This window comes from Rhododendron vialii, chromosome 8a, assembly GCF_030253575.1.
Source record: "Rhododendron vialii isolate Sample 1 chromosome 8a, ASM3025357v1".
NCBI lineage: Eukaryota > Viridiplantae > Streptophyta > Magnoliopsida > Ericales > Ericaceae > Rhododendron > Rhododendron vialii.
Window position 1 is genome coordinate 7,056,737 of NC_080564.1, and position 23,535 is coordinate 7,080,271.

Below are 23,535 nucleotides of genomic sequence, written 5' to 3' on the forward strand. Positions count from 1 at the left end.
CTGGTATTGATTACCAGCCTTGACCCTGTCAGCTCCCCTCAGGGATCAGAACAGAGAAATGTACCCAGGTGGTATACCTTTTGTTTTTGAGCTTGAAAGAGTGCTTGAGCTTGAACTTGAAGATTGGATGATGAATGGTGAGTGTGGATGGATGTATATTTGTAGTGTATGGGAGAGTTTCTTGCTGTTTCTTTCTCAATGAGAAAAAAGAAAGAACAAAGAACTAATGGAGAGAGAGAGATGACTTGAATGCTTCAAGTTTTGGTAACCCTTTCAAATGGAAGTATATAGGGTTATATATAGGGGAAGAGGGAGAGATAGGGGTTAAGGCCAGTCAAAGTGACTGAAGCCTTAGCCCTTAAGCCTTCCTTCTCATTGGATGAGAGGAGAAAGGTGATGGGATGGGTGTAAGAAAATGTCCCCCGGCGGAGAATGCTTTTTCAGTGGATCGGAAGGTTCTCATGTGTTGTAGACCCCTACCCATGGCTTCTGCATGCTAAAAAACACAAGTTTGACCGGAGGTTTGACTGGCGTACTCCAGTTCGGGCTTGGTCAACGGTCAAAGTTGACCGATGACTGACACGTGGCAGAGGACCGGCGCACGCCAGTTGATTACCGGCGTATGTAAGTTGGGTTTTGTTGAGGCCTTTTGGTTCTGGTTTAGAGAATTTTGAAAGGATCTGAAAGGGTTTTGGAATGCTCAAAGCTCAAACATACTAACATTTTCGGGGTGTTCTTGATCCATTTCATCATCGGGGAATCAAATACCGTAAGTAAACTAATTTGAAAAGTCCAAAATAGGGTGTCTACACATCACCAATCTTGTCTTCAAAAAATAGGTATGTCAAATATTTTAAGGCTTTATGTCATAGCGTGTGACATAAAAAAATTCGTCATTCACTCTTCAATTAATGTCAAACTCATGTTTTTTTTTTCTTTTCATATATATAGTTTATCAAAATTTGGTCAAGATTGAGGGTTTCTCCCAGTAAAGTAATAAAAAAGCTATACCACATGCCAAATTCAATATGAGAGAGATGTCACATAACAATTAAGTATTTAACACTTTGATTGGATTTGTTTTACAGACTAATAATGCACTCGACATTTTATGTTAAATTAGAGTCCAAATGTATACCAATTTGCGTGAGATTCATTTCGGGGTCCCACACTATTACGTAGTCATTCAATATGTTCAAAATATTGTTTCAAAGATCGTTGTAAAAATCAACTCATTCGGATATTGCAAAAGCTTAATCAATTCATTCAATTTGTATGCCCCCAAATTTAGGGACAAAAATCAATTAAGCCCGTATCGACATATGAATGGGCTCATTGTCAATAATGGCTCTTAAAAGCATATTTTAGGGACGGTCCAGGACGTGTTTGGATAATTAATACCCGTCAATGACATTTTCAGTATTAACAAATGTTCTTAGCTTGTCCTTAGCGGGTATTAATTATCTAAACACGTCATTGGCCGTCATTTTCCCCATATTTTAAACAAATTGAACAACTTTAGCTTGTCCTTAGCGGGTATTAATTATCTAAACACGTGCTTGGCCGTCATTTTCCCCATATTTTAAACAAATTGAACAACTTCAATTCGTTAAATTTGACATCTTTATATATAAGCTTAAAAGATGCTTAAATCGATAGTGAACCCGTCGTGGGGCCCATTGCAATATTGCTTCTTCTTTTTTTTTTTTTTGCATGGGTATAAAAAGCCCTCTCGAAAACGACATGCAACGGCCCATTAAACGACATTAATTGCTCGGCGTTAGTCGGTGGGCCGCTCAATTCTCTACACTCTCGGAACTTCCGAGCCCGCTCCGCACTCTGGCTCAGAGAGAGAGAGCGAGAGAGAGCCCTCAACGTTCTCTTCCGTTTCTCCCTCATCAAAATCGATCCGGAATCGCATACAATTTTTGTCGGTAAATATCGCTTACCCATCCATCTTTTATCTTCATCATTCGTTACTATTTCTGCAAATTGATTACTGTTGGTTCTGCAAATCGTGGCTGTTTCTGTATCTGGATTTGGATGCATTAATAATTGATCATGCGCTTGAATTATGTTTCTGGGTTAGGTATCTTGGCTGCGTTTTCAAGACTTATTGTTTTGTCCACGTACTAGCAATTCGTTTGGGGTTCGATGTCAAATTGAGTTAGTGGTTCGTTTTTTGTATTTTTAGGGCTCGCTATTGTGGTTAAAGTGAAGATTTTTTTGCTTCTTCAGTTAATATAAATTCTCTGGCCACCATCACCGCAAGGGAAAGAATGTGCAATCTGCAAAATAGATGCGGTTGGTGGGATCTTTCTGGAGTAACCATGAATCTATACATGTGTGTATGTATATTAATTACATATACGTACATCTCTTCAATTTATTTTGGCTTTGTAGTAATAGGGTGCAAGTTTTAAGCAGTCAAATGTGTGTATATAAAGGTGATGATGAGGAAGATTGATACAGAGTATAGCCTAAGTAATGGATTTGGGAATCTTGTGTATAAATGTGTGTATGAGTGCCTTTCTTCTCTTTTGAAAGTATTTGTGATGAAGAAACATCTTTTGAGTGTAGAATTTGCAGTCTTTAAAGTTGAACTATTGTGTGTTAAAGGAATTAAGGAAATATATTCTTACATTGCTTGGTAGTGTAATGGGTGATCACTTAATATAATGTTGGGACCTCTCCACTCATTGCCAATTGGTTTTGAGTTGGATATTTAGTTTTCACATGGTATCAGAGCGGGGCCCAATTCACTCGACATTTTAAAAACATTTACGATCCACACCCCACGATGACAGACCAGCAAAAAAGCTGCACAATGATAGACCCCAAAAGAGGCTACATATGACAAACCTCAAACCCGACTGCACGTAAGGGGGATGTTAAGGAAATATAGTCTCACTATCTCACATTGCTTGGGAGTGGAATGGGTGATCATTCAATAAAATGCTGGGATCTCTCCACTATTGCCAATTGTTTTGAGTTGGATATAAAAGTTTCCACATTGTGCACATATATTTTGTCGGGCATACTAAATGAATTAGCTATCCCAACAAGATCATGCTCAGTTGCCCTTAATTGAGGTTCCTCAATCACTAGACAACAATAAGCTTAGAGTATCAAACTTGGTTCCAAACTTGTAAAAACTGACAACTAGTTGGTTTCTTTTCTCTTGATAATGTGAGCGCTAAGTGGGCATTTAAGTGAATGTAATGAATCGTCTTTTCAATTTAGGCATGTTAGCTTGTTTTTTGGTTGGACTTGCTTTATTATGTCTCTTACTTCATTCTTCACTCTCCGATAGTCCGACTAGGTAGGTCGAGGCCAAGTACCTAGTTTTCCTTCACATAACAGACTTAATTTGTTCATTGAACTTCTCTTTTTTAGCTAAAATGTATGTGAAACATTAGCGATAGATGCATACATAATAAAGGGTACCTGTGTTTGATTGTTAGGCAAGCTTGCCAAAGTTGGTATTGTTCAGGCAATTCATCTGATCTAGTCTTTTGGCAAAAGCAAATAACTGTTCAGACATCGAATCTGGATCATGGGATGGTATCGTAGGTATATGATTTTCTAACAACTTTTGGAGTGTAACATTTGTCCAAGAGGCCTTGGTCTTTAGGGTCCTTTCCTCTTTTTATCCTTCAGATTAGTCTTCTACCATTTACTCTGCACGTCCTTAGTGGCAGCAAGTTTGGTTATTATTATAATGATGCAACAGATGCTCCAAGGTTCGAGATTCTCTTGTACAGACCCCGTGTGTTTTTTGTGCAAAATATCTTGTTTAAACCAAGACAGGTCCGCGTAGGCTAATTGTTGTTAAGCATGTTTTGTTCCCCTCCCAGAACTTTCTTAGGACATATTTAGCAAATCTAATGATTTTTTGTTCGTTTTATGAGAATTTAATGTTTTGAAAGCAGAATGACTAACTGTTTGTCCATCCAAAATATCCTCCAGTTGGCCATTTTGGTCAGTTTTGAGGCATTGCATTCAGTTCCGCCATCCAGCCCAACTGAGGTTTTTTCCCCTGCCTGCTTTGAGATTTTGACCCTGGATTTTGATGGACAAGTTCAGCTACTATGCTGTGGCAAGATGAATTTAACACATACACATCTTGTTTCATTTTTCTTCTGTACTCCATTTCACTAATCCATTGAAGTTCTTAATGTTCCATTTTGATGAAAAAATAAAATATCCTGTTTCTAAGTTGACAACTTTTATTACTAGTGTGTAGGCGAATCTGTATATGTGTTAAATTTTGATTTTGCTTTCAGGTTTGACTTAACAGCAAAACTTGCTGTCAATCAGAACGGATAAGAACCTTGGTGGATGGTCAAGGGAGCTAGCTCATTTTTTAGTGCAGTGGTTTAGTTTCTTGATTCAAGCAAGCACATGATCTTTTCATAGTCATTGGCTCCATACAACCATAATGTGGAGCTTTGCATCCAATTGCATAGCTGGCTGTACGGGAGTCAAGAACGAGTCTAGAAAGCCGACTGAAGCTTCTTTGGAATGCTCAGATGATGAAGGTTCTTCAAATTCTTGCAGGGAGGACGGACTAGAATGCCCTATATGCTGGGAATCTTTTAACATAGTTGAAAACGTGCCCTATGTCTTGTGGTGCGGTCATACTCTATGTAAGAATTGTGTTCTTGGGTTACAACGGGCAGTAGTCAAACTTCCCACTCTACCTATTCAGCTTCCGCTTTTCATCTCGTGTCCTTGGTGCAATCTCTTATCCCCTCGTTTGGTTTATAAGGGAAACCTTAAGTTCCCTCGCAAGAATTTCTTTCTTCTCTGGATGGTTGAGAGCATGAACGGTGATAGAGTGGAATCTCATTCTGCCTTTTGCGGGCATTCGCCAACGTGGCTATCAAACAGCAAGTTAGCACCAGGAAATCAAGTAAGCCACCCTGTTCTGAGGAGGGGTCCACATATTCACCATTCAGAATCATCTGGTTCAAACCAGGATTATATCGGTGCCAATAATTTGCTCACTGTGGAGAGACTACACAATTCCCTCAGAAAGTCTTTGGCTTTCTTTGTTCAGTTGACAGCTAAATTCCCACTGGTTCTCATATTTCTTCTGATTATCGTGTATGCAATTCCCGCCAGTGCAGCCATATTAGCCTTGTACATACTCATCACCGTTCTGTTTGCTCTTCCGTCGCTGCTCATTCTGTACTTTGCATTTCCTAGTTTGGATTGGTTGGTGAGGGAAATTGTCACATGAAATGCTGTTCGTTTTGTTCATAGGTTTGTGAGCCCGGCGGATAGACCTTTGTCCATCCATAAAGGCATTGGTGGTGTAATCTGAAAACTTTACTTGTTTCGTACATCCTTTCTGTACGAAAAGACTTGTAAATATGGCTTGTGAGCAATCGTTTTATTTGAAGTGTCATGAGAAAATGTATCGCTTCTCTTGAGAGTTCGATGAAGGTGGTACAAACTGATGCATCTCTTTGTTGATGAGTGTGATTTTTGTCTTGGTGGGATCATCGGCGACGAGTCTTAGATTGTTCATTTGGTCGTACTTTGAATAAGCTTCCTGCGTATCCATCCTTTTCATTTATTTCCTTATTTGCACTCTTGAAATCTCTATGCAGCCGCACTAGGTATTGTGGTCCTAATGTTTGTACTGTCTCTTCGGCTACCTCCTCCCCTAAACTCAATAAACCCTTTTCGGCTTTTCCACGGTTCCACCTCCCCCAGAATGCCAGATTATTCCTCTTTTTTTCTTCAGAGGGGACGTTCTCTGTCTGACTGTAATTGAATTCGAACTCTTGCGATTCGTGTACTTTAATGGTAATGTTCTGTAATAAGGGCTTCCTCGTCAAACTGGAATGCGGTTTTCTATTTTCTGTGTTGTGTTTTTGTATGTTGCTGCCTGCTGGTGTTGTGTTTTTGTATGTTGCTGCCTGCTGGTGTTGTGTTTGGACGCTTTTGAAACTACTTAGGCTCCGTTCCGGAACCGAAAATGAGTCTTTATTTTTTAAAAAGGCAATTTCAAGCTAAAAAATTATGGGTTTATTGAAATTTAAAAATATGCAATACGGATCTTGTTTGGAAGATCTCAATGAGATCTTTTATACGATGCAAAAAAAATTAAAAATTTATTTTTAATTTACTTTATTTTTTAGTTTGAAAATGTAAAATAAGCTACTTATTTTTTAAGAAGGTTTCTGGAACGGGGCCTTAGTAGTTCTGTTGACGACAAAAGAACTACTCGACGACTTCTTCTTGTCTTTTCCCAAGTGCAACAGCTTTATCTGTATAGTAATTTACTACTAATTTCTATGTACCGAACGAAATATGATTTCTGACTTAGTTTCACTTAACGAAAATGGTATGCCCACCGATGGCGGCTCGGGTTTTTCGTGCGGGCCCGTAGAGGGCCACGCGTGGCCGTCGGTATGGTCACTGTCGGTGACTGGGGTTTTTTGTGCGGGCTCCAGAGAGGACCCCTCGTGGCCGTCGGTACAAGATCGATATGGCCACTATCGGTGGCTGTAGAAGGGTTCTTTCACTTAAATCCCCTGTTTTCCTTGACAAGAACTCAACAAAAACTGTCCGAATTTGTATTGTCTTGGCAATAGTGTTTTCTAGCAAAGGCGCTATTGGTTAAATCTGTACCGGCGCGTACAAAGCCTTTTTGGGCCCGTTTTGGATCCTAAAAAAATGATCGGAGCTATTCATTTTGTTTAAAATATTTTGTTTACAGGCTTTGAAAAAAATAAGCTCAATCCTGTATCGATTAGGACTTCTACGAAACTTCCCATTTTGTAGCCTAAATTCTGGGACAAAATGTGACATTTCGTAGACGCCCTAAACGATACGGGATTGAGCTTATTTTTTTCAAGGACTGTAAAAAAAATATTTTAAACAAAATGAGCGGCTCCGATTATTTTTTTGGGACCCGAAACGGGTCCAAAAGAGCTTTTGTAAATCTGTACCATTAACCTTTCTGGTTTTCTAGCATGGGATTTTTTTTTGTTTATTATCATTGGTGGTAAGTTCATAGGTTACATCAAATAATGAGAAAATCCAACAATATCTTTCATAAGCACTAATGTAAATACAACGATTACATAAAGAGACAGTTTTCCCATACGAAGAAATAAACAAACTCCTTAACTTCCTACTGAGCGTACAAGAACTCTGGTCAATTGAGCTAACGCCGTTGATTTCTACTATGAGATTCTACTCTAATAAACTACGTAACATGTTTATTCACTCATCAATAATAACCAATGACATACTGGCCTTTTCATTGGTCCCATTTCATTCTTTAAAAGATTAGGCTATGCATGCGAATAAGAGTAATTACTCTATAATTGGGGGTTCCGGCGGTAATTAGTGTTTTGCTGATCTTTTTTTGGTGATACTATGTTTTAAAAGGATCCTACGTGCTTCTCTCCAATTGAGGAGCATACATTTCTGAAATAATATTTTTTTTTGTTGAAAATGAACTTATTTAATGAGGTCTTTATCGATACGCAATCTAGCTTCTTCTTCTTTTTTACGGCGATATGGCTAAAACTTTTATTAGAATAATCTATGTAAGGGCCCTACAAAGGCCGCGTTCAGTTGCACGGAAAGGATGGAAAAGACAGAAAAATTAACTTTCCTGTAATTTTCTGTGTGTTCAATTACCAGAAAAGTTGTAGGACCCACAGCTTCAACTTTCTCACTGGAAAATACTTTCCTGCAAAATAGGTCTTGCTGATCTTGCCAAAAGGAGGGGATTCTTGTTTTTCTACAAGATTCTTGTCAACATAATATGCACAGGAAAATAAATTTCATTTTCTTTTACTTCATCTCTCTTCACTTTTCCTGGAAACCGATTTTCCAGACAACATTTCCGACAACTGAACAAAGCAAAAAATAACGACTCATGACGCACGGTAGACCTATACACAACGGATTGGAGGTCGACTTAAATAAACTCCCTGCCAATCAAATTTGGCTAGGTTCCAGTAAATTTTTGGGGCTTTTTTCGTATTTTGTCCTTATTCAATTTTTTTTGCATTTGTTAGTTTTGTGCCTAACTTTTGTAAATTATTTATTCGGAAAAGTACAGTAATAGACTTTTACCCAAATACTCGTACTTTTGAAAATATCCAAAGGAACCCATATCCAAAATAAAACCCAAAAAGCCCACGCAACACTAACCAATGCAATTTTTTTTTTGAACAACGACAAAACAAGAAAAAACTCAAAAAGCCCTCACCGAAGCTTAGCCTTCACTGCTACATACAGTAGTTAATTTGGCCGAAAGTTTTGGGATTGGCCGGTCGACGTAAATACTTGTCTCTGCCTAACGAATTACTACTAAATTTGGCCGAAAGTTTGGTGAGGCAAGTGGACGAGGGAATTATTAGGATAGGGGACCAAGTTTCTCAAAATTTAAGATCAACTGATCAAATTCAGTAGAGAGCCAAGAAGACAAAACAAAAAATTACAGTAAGAAGAAAGAACAGCTGGACAATAATAATCCATGCATTTTCTGGTAAATGATGAGTCGGTACTAATCAAGTACAGTAGTAAAGATGTCAATGTTTGTGTGATAGCACTCGGTATCGCACCCGCAATTATGGAGTGGTTGTGGATATCGTACTCTTATCAATTCTTCCCTCATGATGGCCCATCCACCATCCGAACCGTATTACCTCAAGTCCCGCTTGTCAAATTGAATTCTGTTTTTTTTTTTTACCAATATTGTATACATCAGTAAGGGTTTGTGGGCGAAATTAGTGAGTTAGTCCACAGAAAATTTAAAAACTATTCGTAGCCCTGAACCCACAAACTGCCCTTACCAACTGGGCTACAAGCCCATTAGTCTTTGGAAAGGTTTGTTGTAACTACTTTTTATGACATTAGACATATCGCATTTCTATTTTGATGGCGGTAACAAAGATTGTCATCGCTTACGCCAAACGTGTTTAAAATGGATGGTCTTGTGCTTATTTAGAATCTTCATTAGTGATATCGCCATAGGAATTGAGATTATATTCATTATTCACTAACCTTATCTACCAATAAAGATAGAGAGTTCTTTTCTTTTTCTTTTTTTTATATATATTATCAGGATAGAGAGTTCATTAAAAAGAGAAAGGTGAGAGAAAGAATAAAGGTAACATAATTGCCCTGTGGCTCAGCACTTCCTAGGGCGAATGGCCTTTGTGAGCTTGTAATTATTGAACTTCTCAAGAACATGTTAGATCTAAAAGCATGGAAGGATGAATTTCTAGAAGAGAGAAAGAGAATCCAATGTGTTCTTCATTTTCCCATCTCAAATCTGTCTTTTTCTGTTACCACTTTGTACTTTTGTATAGGCTTAGATTTGATTTCCCAAATTTGACTCCACAGACATTATAGAGACCTTTGCTATTTGGAATATTTGGAATAAACAGAAAATTATCTAAAATTTTAACTTTGGGCGGTAGAAAGGAATTAACAGACCTTCTCATTCTCTATCCAAACCGCTTTCCATTCGTCACCGCTCTGCTCACCGCCGGTGGCTTCTTGAGTCATCGGCTTCAGAGCTTTGATTGGTAGGGGGCTAGACAAGAGAAGGGCTGCTCAATGACGGAGGGGAGTGTGTGTCTTATTTTATTTTATTTTTGTCTGGATTTAATCTAGTTTCTGTCCGGATTTAATCTGGTGGGTTGCTGATTTCCATCGATTTTTTATAATATCTTTGATATGGAGCTCCACCATCTCGAGGCGTCTGGTGTTTAGGTACTATAACTCCACTTATGCCAATCCTTGTTGATAACGATGTAGAATGAACGATGGCTCTTGCTTAGGCGTTAGACATCAGTTTCATCTCTTTGCTTTTCCTGTATATCATTAGCTTTAGGGTTTGGTTGTGTCTCTGTATCTCTGTATTCGGGTGAAAATCTGTTATGGCCATATGACTTTATCTGTCTTCCGGTGATAATCTGTAAATGTTATATGACTTTTATAAATGGGTATGCTTCTTCCGTTGAAAAAAAAATGACGCAAAGAGGTGCTTAGACAGACCCTACACAATTTCAAATATTCTTGTACGTTATACTTGTAACGACCCGGATTTTCGATCCAATTTTTTTTAATACAAATTCATATTGTTAAATTTCTAATTCAATAACTAATTAGATTGAATAATTAAAATATATTATTATGTGTACAATTGATATTAATTGCACTATTGTATAAGACATATATTTAAACTTTAGATATACGGGGAATCAAGGATTCATATTCATCTCTTATCTTTCCTATCTAAACCTTAACTAGAACTCTATTCAAACTAACTCTCCACTTCTCTCTCTCTCACTCATCCTATACATACACGCGTCCACATACATTCTCACCCTATACATACACGTGTTCACATATATTCTCACCCTATATATACACGTGTCCACATACATTAGAATTAAAGAAAATCCCACCAAATGTGGCACTTGTCCCCTATCCCTCTTATCATTATCAGTATTCCTCTCCTTCAATCTCCTTCTCTATTTCACCACTTCCATACTTATCATCTCACCTTCTCACTATCTTATTCTCTCTCATTGTACATACCCACATAAAATTCAAAAATTGAACACCAGTATATTATTTCACTCCCAATTCTATTGTTCTGAGAGAGAGAGAGAGAGAGAGAGAGAGAGAGAGAGAGAGAGAGAGAGAGAGAGAGAGAGAAACGGATTTCTACATAAAATCCCTCCGTACATGATATTCAGGTTCTCAATCAATCACTACATCTCCAAGTATCCACAAACCACCTTCCAATCATTTCGAGTCAGCCCCAAGTCCCCTGCTGTCGCAGCCACAGTCTTTTTCATTTTACTGAAATTGTCCGCAAACTAGTACCCGCTTTTTCGGCCGGATTTAAGGTAGATTAATCTCTATCCTACTCTCTCCTAAATATATTAAGTCCTAGTATTGTGTAATGATGAGATATTAATGTTAAAAATGGAGCTCATCCATTAAAACCCATTAAACTAAATTATATTCTGTTTCTCGGCAAAATAAATATAAGTACTGGATGAAAACAGTTTGCATATGGAGTGTTTTATTACAGATTGGTCATTGTATTGTGTGAGTATGTGAATTGAATCCCAATATCACTTACTGTCATAATAAAACAAATCGATCCATGCATCAAAATCTTTAAAACTACAACCTACTCTTTATTTTTATTTTTCCGAAAACTAGAACAGTGATCTCATACTTGATTTTAAATCAGTGGGCATTAACTACACTAAGGTTCCTTTTGTATGAATAGCTTATGGTTTTAACTTAGAACAATATTTTTTTTAATTAGTTTATGATTACTACTGTAAGATTTTAGGTGTATAAAAATATTGAATGTACTTATTAAACTACACTACTATTATTTAAATATATGTTGATATTATAACTAATAAACTAAGAAAATAATTTCAAGAAGTCAGTAACTAGTACGTAGACATCGAAACTTGTAATTATGTTAATTTCATATGATAGTAAAGGTACTCTCAAGTCCCTATTAAATTACAGTGCACTTAAATCTGATAAAAGTTAATTTAATAGAAGCTTAACAATAGTAAGTTACTAAAATTGCTCTAGGCTTACGAAATAATTAATTAAACCCTCAGGTGAATGAATAAAAAGTTTGATGAACATAATTATTCGATAAAAATCTTAAGCAATCCAAAAGGCATCGGCCCAACCCAAACCCTTGTGTGTTCAATTATTCGTACATATCGATTGTTATATTTGTTATCTCATTGAAATGTATAATGTTATGAATTGAGTTGTTGTTGATTGTATCATGTTGTATATGCAAGAATAGATTTAGATTCACTGGGTGGTTATGAGTAGTGACTCACGTAGACGATGTTAAGTAAATGAAAATTGATAAAGTGTTGAAAGTGTGATTGTGTAGATTGTGATTTGAGCCATGGTGATGGCAAGGGTAACCAATGGGGCCCAATATTGAAATGGTTACTTGCGGGGCCCGGTGTTGTGATACTAACGTATGATACGTCATGGGAAGTTTCTCTTCGAGGAAGGGAATGGGTTCCATGAGACGGTTATAATTAGTGAGACGTTAACGTATAATACGTCATGAGAAGTTTCTCTTCGAGGAAGAAAATGGGTCCCATGAGACGGTTATAGTTAGTGAGACGTTAATTTATGATACGTCATGGGAAGTTTCTCTTTGGGGAAGAAAATGGGTCCCATGAGACGGTTATAGTTGGCATGGAGTAGTAGATGTCCGACCCTAATGTACGATACGTCATGGGATGGCTCGATCCTCCTGTTATGGTCTTAAGTGAGAACATGCTCGGTACATGACTTAGGTGCCCTCACCTAGGACCCGAGTGCAGGATAAACAAGAGGAAGGGTGGACCAATGAGACGGTTGTAGTTAGTGGATGTGGGAGGAAAGGATCTCGTAGAGATGATCCTTAGATTTCATGTAAGATGATGAATAGTAAAAAAAAAGACGATCGTGATATTATTGTTATTTTTTTGAATGCTAATTGTAGAGTAAAGGGTTGGTAGGATTGAGATTATTCTACTGGGTGAATTATCACTTACGGATACGTTTGCATCCTGGTAAATCGGTTGCTTCGACGATCAATTTGCCAAAGGGTGCAGGGTTCAATGGTGGAGCTGTTTGACACAGGAGGAATACCAAAAGCGGAAATCGAGTATGCTTGAGATCTGTATCAAGACTAGAGTTGCTCTGAAGATATTTAAATAAAATGTTAGATTTTTTTTTTATACATTTTTTTTAATGTACATTTTGTATAACGACAAATAGCAGCCTAGTAGTTATAAAATTCAATGTATTTTAGAGTTAATACTTCCGAAATTTTTTAAAAAATCGTGGCGTTACAATACTACTAGTTATTCAAGTTAATTTAGAAATACTCTATGGAATTGTTCCCTGCAAGTCCTTTTAGTGTGCCGATAAAAAAAAAAAAAGAAGTACCTTTGATGAAAAAAATATTCTTAAATTTTTTTATGCGTGTATGGAAAAAACTCTTAAAAGTCTCAAGTTATCAAATCTTTTTATGTTGCGTATATAATTTAAGTTATCAATCATTTTTATGTAGTGTGAATAATTTTAAATGGCATCTTCGAATGCACAATCTTGTCTCTCCCTTGGTCCTCACAAGTAGCAATATATACTTGTAAAATGTATTTTTATAATCAATACACAAATACAGGGGTTTGGGCCCTGCTAATTGCAAATTATACGTCCGCCACTATCCGTATATTGTAAGGGGAAGATTACAAACATTAGGATCTGTGATCAGACCCAGAAACATGTGCTTGGAAAGATATTGAGATAATAATTACTAGTTCATAAGTGGGGATATCTAGAATGTACTTAAGTTAAGCTTAATAAAATTGTATTTGTGATCAGACCCAGAAACATTGATTAGTAAGTGAAGTTATTTTGATACTACTATGACAACCAAAACAGGTTTTATTTTTTACTATTTTTCCGTGTCTGTCAGACCACTTTTTCACCATCTCTCCTAAAATCAATTGGTGATAGGAAGGGTTTTAATTAAGTCTTTTGTGACATTCGATATCGCACCCGCAAGTCTATTTTTAGAGCGATCGCAGGAAGTGACATTGTATAACCAAATCCATAGGGGCACTCAGGGCCCAACAATCCCTCCTTCATGATTAGGCTCCCGCGACTCGAACCCATAACTTTCTGGCTCTGATACCACTTGTCAGACCGCTTTTTCATGAGCTCTACTAAAACCAATTGATGGTAAGAAGGGTTTCAATTAAGTCTTTTATGACATTCGACATCACACCTATAAGTTTATTATTTTTAGAGTAGTCACAGAGAGTGACATTGTGTAACCAAATCCATGAAGGCACTTCGAGCCTCACAATGTCTTTCTTTGGTATAAAAAAAATATTACAATTATAATAGTACGTACATCCACCGTCCAAATGGTATCTTTTTCAATGTAGGAGTAATTAGCTTTGGAGTTCCCAGCTTAAGCGGCAGTTTAATAGCGAAACTATTATAACTCCTAAAAAAGTTGACATTTTCGCTCACCGTTGAGTACCTCTTTGATTCCGACGTTTGAAAGCGATTATAATAAAATGCAATATCATACTTTCATGATTTTCATGTTCGGAAGAAACAAAAATATGAATGTGATTTCTGATGACACATCTAACCTAGAACCAAATTACCAGATTGAGTTGAAACCGGATTCCTCCCTTACTCCATAGTAATCGAAGGCCCCGTGTGATAATCCACTTAAGCCTTGGGATTGGACTATCCATCCCAAGGGACTCCTAAACCCTTATTTGATAACCCAAATGGATCCGGACTAATAATCCCTTGGATGAGTAGTGTGGCCTTTAGGGCCCGTTTGGACGCGGGGAAAAAATTGGGGGTATTAGTTAATAAGGGGGGATAAGATAGTAGGAGGGTATTAGTTAATAAGAGATGATCCACATTGATGTGATGTTTATAAATGCGGGATTAAATAGTAGGTTGTTTGGATGCGGTATTAGAGAATAGGGATTAAATAATATTTCGTTTGTATGGAAGATTAATAGGGGGTATAAAGAGGGTGGATGATATAAAAAGCTATCAAATGACCATTTTGCCCTTGTGCAGTCCATAAATTATTATGTATTACGTTTTATATGTAATTGCAAATTTAATTATTCTTTCACAATTTAAGCCGTAATATTTATTTCTACTAACAAATTAACTAATTTACTATTATTATTTAACATTTTTCTTTTATAAAATTTGATTTTTGTAAAAAAAAAAATTAAGTGTTCCAAATTTCAATCCGTTTGAACCGGTGGAAAGATTTTAGTTTTCTGATCAATTTATCCTAAATGGTTATGATTAAATTTTGACTCTAGGGCTCTCGTTGATTAGCCTTAAGAAAGTCATAAAATCAAATATCTCTTAGGGCTAATCAACGAGAGCCACAGAGTTAAAATTTAATTATGACCATTTAAGATAAAATGATCAAAAAATTAAAATCTTTCCACCAATTCAAACGGATTGCAATTTGGAACACTTAATTTTTACACCGTTGATGTATTATAAAAAATATGGTTAAAAATTAAGTGCTCTAATTTTCAATCTGTTTGAACCAGTGCGAAGATCTTATTTTTTTGATCATTTTATCTTAAATGGTCACAATGGATTTTTAGCTCTAAGGCCTTTCAATGAGCATCCGAAGAGAGTCCTAAAACTAAATAAGAAGTTTTCGGATAAATTTAAATGGAAAATATGATTTTAGGTAGAATAGAGAGTAGAAGTTGGTTGAATAGTGGATGGAGAAAGGGGATAACGAGGGGTATTTTTGTCCACAAAATACCCCTCCAAACCCGGTTTATTTTTGGGGAGCTCAAAGGGAGCCCAAAATTAATACCCGGGAATTCCTAAAACTGGGGAAAACTAAAAGGGGGTAAAAAATAATGGGGGCAAAAATTGGATTGCCAAACGGGGGGGAAAAGGGTGGACCCCTCTCTTATACCCCCTCTTATTTTTCCCCTCCCTTTTTTACTCCATCCAACCAGGCCCTTAGGAGAGATTCATAATATCCTTTGGGACTTGGTATTGGTAATCCAATCTTAAGTAGGTTGATGCCAAAATACAAAGTTGCCCTTGGAGTAGTAATGGAAGCTACTTTGCATAAGGGCAAAAATGAAAATATATACTATCAATCAAATTCTATCCCATGGAAATAAACATAGTATTAATAATCCCATCATCTAATTTTATCCCAAACAAACATACTCATTATTAATCCCTTCTCATTACCAATCTCAATCTTAATACCATCTTCTTACGAATCCCACTCATCTATCACTGTTATCAAACAGGACAATCGTTAAGAAAAATGATATGCTGACTTTGAAAATTTCCCAAAATATATATTTTTTTTTTTGGGGTCAAGCGGAATATCAAAATAATTGTTTGCTGCAGAAGATACCGAATTAACTCAAACACTGATATGAAACACACAATTATAATTCATCCCTCCAGAGTAAAGAGCCCGAAAGCACAACAATTTGTCCGTAACACTGAATATTTTTTGATAACTCAGGTGTTCGGATCAATTTACGCGCATCTCGATTAATTTTGGTGGTCCAATCCATTGCTCATTTGCAAATAGCTCAATTAAAACAGGAGCCGTAACATCAACTATAAATAACATTACAACTATATTGATATGATTTGATGTGCCCGTTCGTCCAACTGCCTGAGATATTTTCTTGAGGTTTGGAAAAATCATTTTCGTAGTAAGTAGTTGTTATTAGGGGTGTGCAAAAAACCCGAGTCCCGGCGGACCCGACCTGATCCGCCCCTAGGGTTTTAGGTGGGGCCGAACATGTAGTTCGGTCGGGTACGGGTCCAATTTTTGAAAAAAATTAGTTTTCGGTTCGGGACTTGGGGTGTTGTTTTTTTTTTTTTTTTAACCCGACCCGACCAAAAGACGACCAATTCATATAGATTACTTCGGTTTTGGTCGGACCCGACCCGACCAAAAAAATTGGTTACACGGACGGTTATTCCCCCTCTTTCGGTTCGGGTTCGGGTCACAAAAAACGATAACCTATCAGTCGGGTCGGGTTCGGGCCCGAACCCGACCCGTGCACACCCCTAGTTGTTATTGCCATGCAAATTAACGTATCTAATAGAGTATGATCCCCGTTCCGTTGAGATATTTCTCAAGTAAGTATTTATTTTTGAATTAAAGATCGTGTATTGTGAAAGAATAACCTATCTTGTAAAATGAGAATTAAGTAATTGAAAAATAAGAACTTCAGCAGAACAGAAAAATTATACTTTTGTATTTTCCATTTTTATGGGAGCATTTAATTGGTCAGGACCTGGAAAATTCAATATGGGATGTACAATATTTTAGTTTGCATTTAATTAGTCAAGATATGTATAAATCAAATATGGAAAGCGCAATCCGTAATATTAAATTATTTATACCAGTATTTGACCCGCAACATTTAATTGGATAACCACTAAAATATTTTGTAATCGACTTGAAAACAGAAGACTAATAAATGATAAATCCATGTCAAAAAAATAAAAATAAATGATAAATCGACCGATGATGATAGAGGCAATTAACGAAAATGATTAACGAGATAGAAAGAAAAAGAAGACATGTTGTAGTGATAGACAAAAGACGTACGTCCGATAAATATTACTACTCCGGAGCGGAGCTAGAATTTGTATGTAATGAAGTCAAATATCTGGAGTCCGTCGAGTTTGACAATAATAAAGGTAAGAAAATTTAGTAGAACTATTAAGGTACATTTTGATATATGTTGGGTCAATTGTGCGAAAACATAATCATTATCTCCATCTCTTTTTACCTTAGTTGGGAGGCGACAAGTAAGGTTGATAAAAGATAGTATCAATTATTATTCGCAGACAGGGACGGAACTAGGATTTTATTCAAGCAATGGCGAAATGTATATTAAGAAAATAAAAAAAGTGCATTACAATATTAATAGTCATCGACTCTACAAAAAAAAAAATTAAAATAACATAACAAAAACTATAGTAAATGATACTATTTGTCATTTGCACAGGAGTATGAAAAAAGACTAACTTTAATTTTTTAGGTTAAGTTATTTTAGGGTTAAAGTGTGGAGTTTTTTTTTCCTTAATTACACCTCATCCTTTATATTATATCACTTTGGCCCATTGAATTTAGTTTTGGAATACTTTTTTGGGTCTCCTTTCTTGAAAAAAAAAAAGATTTAAGACTAGTATATAATATAACAAAAATAAGAAAAAAAATCTAACGGTGGCGAAACTATATAAGTTGCGAATGACTTTTTTTATGCATATAATAATTGTAATTTTTAAATTTTTTGTTGTGGCGGCTGTCACCACTAGGCCCCCCTTGGTTCCATCCTTTTTTGTAAAGGATGATCACGTGTTTATTTAATTATAATATATTTCCAATATGATAGTTTGTACAATACCGTTTTTAAATTTTTACTAATATCTAAAATTTAAAAATAAAATAATTAATATTTAGCGTGTGCCACTAACACCGAGTCACCGATCATCTTAAAATTGATGTTTCTAAAATAAATTGACATTTTACTGATTTTTCTATCAGAATTTTTTTAATCAGATTTTCCTATCGTAATTGACTTTCTACTATTTGGAACCTTCCGTCGATTGACCATTTAAAGAAATTGGTCAAAAGTCTTTTCTTTTATTCAAGAAATTTGGTGAAAGTTTGTTCAAGGCGATATATATTCGAAAATGATATTGGTACTGACGGGGCCTACGTGAGATTCAACAGCATCCGAGATGTGCAGAATGTTTGATCCGAGTCTCATTTTTTCGTGAATATATGTATATACGTGGCCTCCTCGTTTTTTTTTTTTTTTAAATTTTTGAACGGCTCGGATCGGCCGTTCCTACGATTTCAATATCAACCCCGGTGCTTGTAGCACTACTCATATATATTCAGACTCTCTCTCTCCCCAAAAAGATTCTGTAAAACGAACGATCGCGCAAGCTCGTTATTACGTTGCTTGCACGATCTCTGAAGCAAAAACAGAGAGAGAGAGAGAGAGAGTGGATGTTCTTTTATCCTCGAGCAGGCCTCATTCACATTGTCTTTTAGCTTTCTCGTCGCTTTCTGTGTAAGCAAACAAAGAGGGAGAATCGAAAGGTACGCGTTTTTGCCTTTTCAGCTCCCATTCCTCCATTAAATGCGGAAGAGCCGTTTTGTGTTCTTATCTAATAAGAAGACATGGGTTTTTCCTTTTTCTATGTTTTCCAATCTGGGTTTGTTGAGAATTGGAGCTTGATTTGTTATCTATCTGTTCTGGGTTTTGATTGATTTGCATTTCGAAGCTTTCTTCATTTCAAAGGCTCAATCATTGCAGATTTTTCGGTATTCGGATTTCCCGAAAAGGAAAAAACGGGTATGATCTTATTGTATGTGGTGGTTTTTGCGAGGTTTTTATCCTAATTTAACAAGAAATTGGAGCGATTATTAATTTAGACGGATATTGGTTTCTCTTTGCATAAATTTTTCTGGATTTGATTGATTTAGGTTCTTGAAAAGGGTGTTTTTCAATTTGTAAGATTGTTTCATCAGAATAGATATTAAGGCGTTTCTCTTCTGTTTTAGATTGGGTTCATACTCTAAAGGCCAATTTGGAAGTGATTTGTTATTGAAAATATGGTGGAATGCTTTCCTCCTATCTGTCCGGCTGTCCCTTTATTCGGACTCATTTTGCACCTAATATATGAATGACGATGGTTCAACTGCATCGCTTTTTCTGCAAGCGATTAGAAATGAACTTGTGCGATAATAACCAGTTCTTGACTTCTAATTTGTGATATAGCGTGTTGAGTATCGAAAGGCCAGACTAATGTATGCCTTAGACAGGAAAAGCTATTTGGTTAATAGGGGTCCATTTTGCTCTTTGATGTAAATGCAGTCACTCTCTTATTAGGACATTCTGCCCTTTTTACTTTTTAGTGTGTACTTTTCTTGAAAAAAAGATGTTTGAAGATGGATGATAATATGCAAAGGAATGGTTGGTTCCAAAATTCAGGGGGAAGAAAATTATTGCCTTTAGGCTTGGAAAACTTCCGCAGAATTCTAGAAAGTATCATATTTTGTTACATTGGGAAGCCATAAGCTACGAATTGTGGCCTAGTAATCTTGACCGACTGGCAGCCCTTTCTGCTAAGGTATATGCAAATTTGACTATGCACCAAAGCAACAATATGAAAAAGAAAAAAAAGTTGTCTGTAATAAGTATTGTAGTCCTCAAATTGTTTGCCAGTAAACTAAAATAAGTTGCAGAAGCAGTCGATTTGGAATTTCTTGATTATCAGTTTCTGCCGATTTCCAGAAGCGTATGTAATTTCCAATTGTTTTTCTCTTTCTTTTCTTTCTGTTTTCAGGTCATCTAGTGCAGTTGGTTTTGCTTGAAATTATTCGCGATTTAGTACCAGATCAGATCTTGGTGAGTAGGCTTCCTCAGTTAATCTTAATTCATCAATTCTTTGGTGATGCGGAGATTGTTCTTCGTGCGTTTAATCTCACTTGCACCTGCCCTGCTATCTTTCATCATAAGGATTATTGTTATTTTTTGCTGCTTTTCAGGGTATTTTTGTTCCATTTGCTTCTTTTTGAGTGAATGGCCACATCAGTGACCCAAGACGTAATTGAGCCAGATGAACGTAAACTAAGAACAAGTTCTGTTGGAAAATCAAGTTCTCCAAACACTGGACAAAGTAAGTTTCTTGATTACCTAAGGGCTTCTAGGGGAAAAGAGATGCCTCCAAACAATGGACAAAATATCTCCCCACGTCATACCAGAGCTTCTACTGGTTCTCTCCGTGAAATGGTTAATACAGCAAGGCACTCTACTGGAAAAGCAAGTTCTCCGAAAAGTGGAGAAAGTCTTGATCCCCATTATCTCAGAGCTTCTTCTGGTTCTTGCCATGATTTCTGCAAGTACGGAAGGAAACATGAAGTTGAACTGAAGGCGAGGCGTCTTTTTCCCAAAAGAGCCATAAAACTGCCATCTGAGAGGGAGAATCCCACCATTGTAGTTGTTTCAGCTGAGAGAAAGATGACAGCGGTGGTCAAGGTCAAGCCCAAGCCTTCACCAGTTTCCAAAGCACTTTCCGCTGATTCCCCCAGTGTCATCAAGCAGGAAGTTTCATCGCTATCAAACAAAGTCAAAATGTCTTCGAAACAAGCTTCATCAAATGAGAAGGAAATAGCAAAAGATGGGAAGAAAATTGTTTCTGCAAAAAAGGCTCCCGTGAAACCTAAAGCCACAATGTCCAAGCCATCAACTTCCCCTGGTACTTCAGGTGGTTTGAATAGTAGAAAAGACAGTGAAATCAAGGGAGCCAAAAAGACAGGGACCTCTATAGCAGCTTTGAAGAAAGTAGTTGCTACCCCCAAGGCTTCACTTTTCCCTAAACCTTCTTACAATGGAGCTGTGATCTTAAATGTCAAAAAACACAAAAGCCCGAAATCTTCGTCTCCTCTGAAGGACCAGAACAGGGTTAGGAAAACTGAACCCAATCAATCAAACAATGAGAAGGTCTCAGAGAAAACCTTACATGTTATAAAGGTTGAAACTGAGAATGAAGTTCTTGAATGTGCTCAAAATGGTAGTACCCTTCATTCTCCTCTATCTCCAGAATTGTCATTGGCCAAGTCTTCCTCACTCCCGAAATCTCCAGCTTTGTCATCTCACGAGGAAGAAGATCAAGAGGAGTCAGAATATACTGATAGTAAAGTGGATGAAACAGATGAATCCATCTCAGAGAGCACTGAAACAGTTAACTTGAACAAAGTAGAAACTCCAGAAGGAAATGGCAAGAGGACACCAGGAAAGGGTAGAAAAGTGGGTATTTCTGGCGATAAAGATTCTTCAGCTGCGAAACAGAAGTTCAGGAGGGGGAAGGTGGTTGAGGTTAAATCTGAGAATGATGGTCCGAGGAGGCTCAGATTCAGGCGGGGAAGAGTCTTGGGGCAAAACCCGGATACCAAATCAGATGTCGTAAAAAGAAGCTTTGCAAAGAAAGAAGTTGAAGGTGATACAAATGGTACCCTCCCCGGTTTAAAAGGGAATAACAAGAGGACGCCGGGAAAGGGTAAAGTGGGTATTTCTGTTGATTGTGAACCGTCCAAACTGAAGTTCAGGAGGGGAATGGTGGTTGACCCTCAGTCAGAGAATGGCACTCCTAGGAGGCTCAGATTCAGGAGGGGATTAGTCTTGGGGAGAAGCCAAGATAGCAAATCCGATGTTGGGAAAACAGGCTCTAAAAGGAGAGGAACTGAGAGTGATGCAAATGGTACTGAACCTGGTTCTGAAAAGGTTGTTTTGAGGCATCAAGATGTGCAGGGAAAGAAAGATGCTCAGGGGTTGTTTAATAATGTGATTGAGGAGACGGCGAGTAAGCTTGTTGAAAGCAGGAAGAGTAAGGTTAAGGCCTTGGTGGGTGCTTTTGAAACAGTGATCTCCCTACAAGAGAGTAAACCTTCAACGCAAACTGTCCCTTGAGTTGAGTGGAGAATATGGTGTCCTTCCTTTCCCGCGTCTTTGGTTTTCCAAAGATATTGTAGGGGGAAAACCTAAGCTTGTGAATTTTCCAAAAGATTACACAGTAGTATTTTTTTTTTTTGAGGTTAGAAAGCTCGGATTACTGAGTTGATTTCGGATTCTTTCACCTGTACTGTTCTTGACATGCTTCTTTCCGTTCTTGGAGGGTATGTTGCATCTTGCGTTTTTTTCTTTTCTTTTTCTGGGGGAATTTTGTACAAGTTTGTTGGATTTGTACTGTGATGGGAATTGGAAACTATTATGTTCTGGAGTTCATCTGGTTCAGGTAGGGGAAGAGAAAGAGCAACACAATTTGTATGGTTGATTTGTGTTGTCTTCCTTTTAATGAACTATGAAATGTGACTGTTTTGGGGGTTGTTTGGCATTGTGTCCCCTTGTTTAGCTTAACGTTACATTACTTTTGTAAGGATTAGGTTTGCAAAAAAAAATAAAAAATTGGAAGTTCTATTTTGTGCTTCAACTTTGTTTAAAAACATATGAAAAAAGCAACTCTCTCTATGTTCTGTTTCTTTCACTTCACTTTTATGAATGCAATGTAGATTTACTAAATAAACCAAGGTTATGGGAAAAGCCTTGAGTTCAACTTTAGGGTAATTTTAAATTAAGAGTGGTTACCTCCTTTCCTAAAGTGGCTTTTTTGTGTTTACTTTGTATTTCATTGGTTTAAGCTTCTTTAGACTTTGACAAGGCCAATGAACTTTGATAATCCTAGTGGGAAGTTAGGAAAATGAAAAATGCAAGGTTTGGTGATGGTACCAGTCACCAGATATGAGATATCATATATTGTAATAAACATCACATCATAAAATGAAAGACAACAATGAAATACTAAAAAGTAGTGATATTTTCGTACTCTTTTTTTTTCAATAAATGTATCCGTCTTTTTGTCTTCATTAGGTGAATAGAACAAAAATAGCCTATACTTTATTTGCGGATTTAGTTTTGCCAAAATCATGAATTTTATTCAAAGGGTATATTGTAATTGTATTTAGACTCTGTTCCACTTAAATTTTAGCATTTTTTGTTCTTATTTAATTTTTTTTCGCGTTTGTTAGTTTTGCACCAAACTTTTGTGGATTATTGATTTGTCTCTACAAGAAGAATCAGAAAAGTTCATATTTTTTTACTTTTACCCAAATATTTTAGAAAATAATCATTTTTAGCAATAAATCCAACTTATTTCTCTAAAAGTTAAGTGGAACACCACCTTAGTCAACAATAAAAGTGTATATTTATGAAAATGGGATACCGAAATCATTACGGGTATCATATACTGTAATTGATCATAATGCCGTCTATGATTTCTTACTGCCAGTTACGGAAAAGAAAGAAATAAAGGACAATTAAAATCATATGGAGTATTTTTTTTTAAGTGTTATGTTTT

General features: G+C 36.7%; 2 protein-coding genes across 8 annotated transcripts; both read left to right on the forward strand.

Annotated features, from left to right (window-relative positions):
• The first annotated feature begins 1,750 nt into the window (after positions 1–1,750).
• LOC131335127 (uncharacterized) lies at positions 1,751–5,421 on the forward strand. 5 transcript variants are annotated; one of them, XM_058370345.1, is made up of 3 exons: positions 1,842–1,934; positions 2,195–2,344; positions 4,287–5,421. In XM_058370345.1, exon 3 carries the CDS (start codon positions 4,442–4,444, stop codon positions 5,243–5,245), a length of 804 nt encoding a protein of 267 aa, XP_058226328.1. In that variant the 5' UTR covers positions 1,842–1,934; positions 2,195–2,344; positions 4,287–4,441; the 3' UTR covers positions 5,246–5,421. The 5 variants fall into 5 exon arrangements, 4 of the variants coding, with proteins under 4 accessions (XP_058226324.1, XP_058226328.1, XP_058226327.1 ...); XM_058370341.1 differs by lacking the exon at positions 2,195–2,344 and having other exon boundaries at positions 1,751–1,934; XR_009202436.1 differs by lacking the exons at positions 2,195–2,344; positions 4,287–5,421 and adding an exon at positions 3,970–4,116 and having other exon boundaries at positions 1,768–1,934.
• A 13,113-nt stretch (positions 5,422–18,534) lies between these two features.
• On the forward strand, positions 18,535–22,515 carry LOC131336457 (uncharacterized). Of its 3 annotated transcripts, none has more exons than XM_058372311.1 (3): positions 18,535–18,718; positions 19,969–20,030; positions 20,171–22,515. In XM_058372311.1, exon 3 carries the CDS (start codon positions 20,205–20,207, stop codon positions 22,089–22,091), a length of 1,887 nt encoding a protein of 628 aa, XP_058228294.1. In that variant the 5' UTR covers positions 18,535–18,718; positions 19,969–20,030; positions 20,171–20,204; the 3' UTR covers positions 22,092–22,515. The 3 variants fall into 3 exon arrangements, with proteins under 3 accessions (XP_058228294.1, XP_058228296.1, XP_058228295.1); XM_058372313.1 differs by having other exon boundaries at positions 20,202–22,515; XM_058372312.1 differs by lacking the exon at positions 18,535–18,718 and adding an exon at positions 18,765–18,974.
• Positions 22,516–23,535: the final 1,020 nt, after the last annotated feature.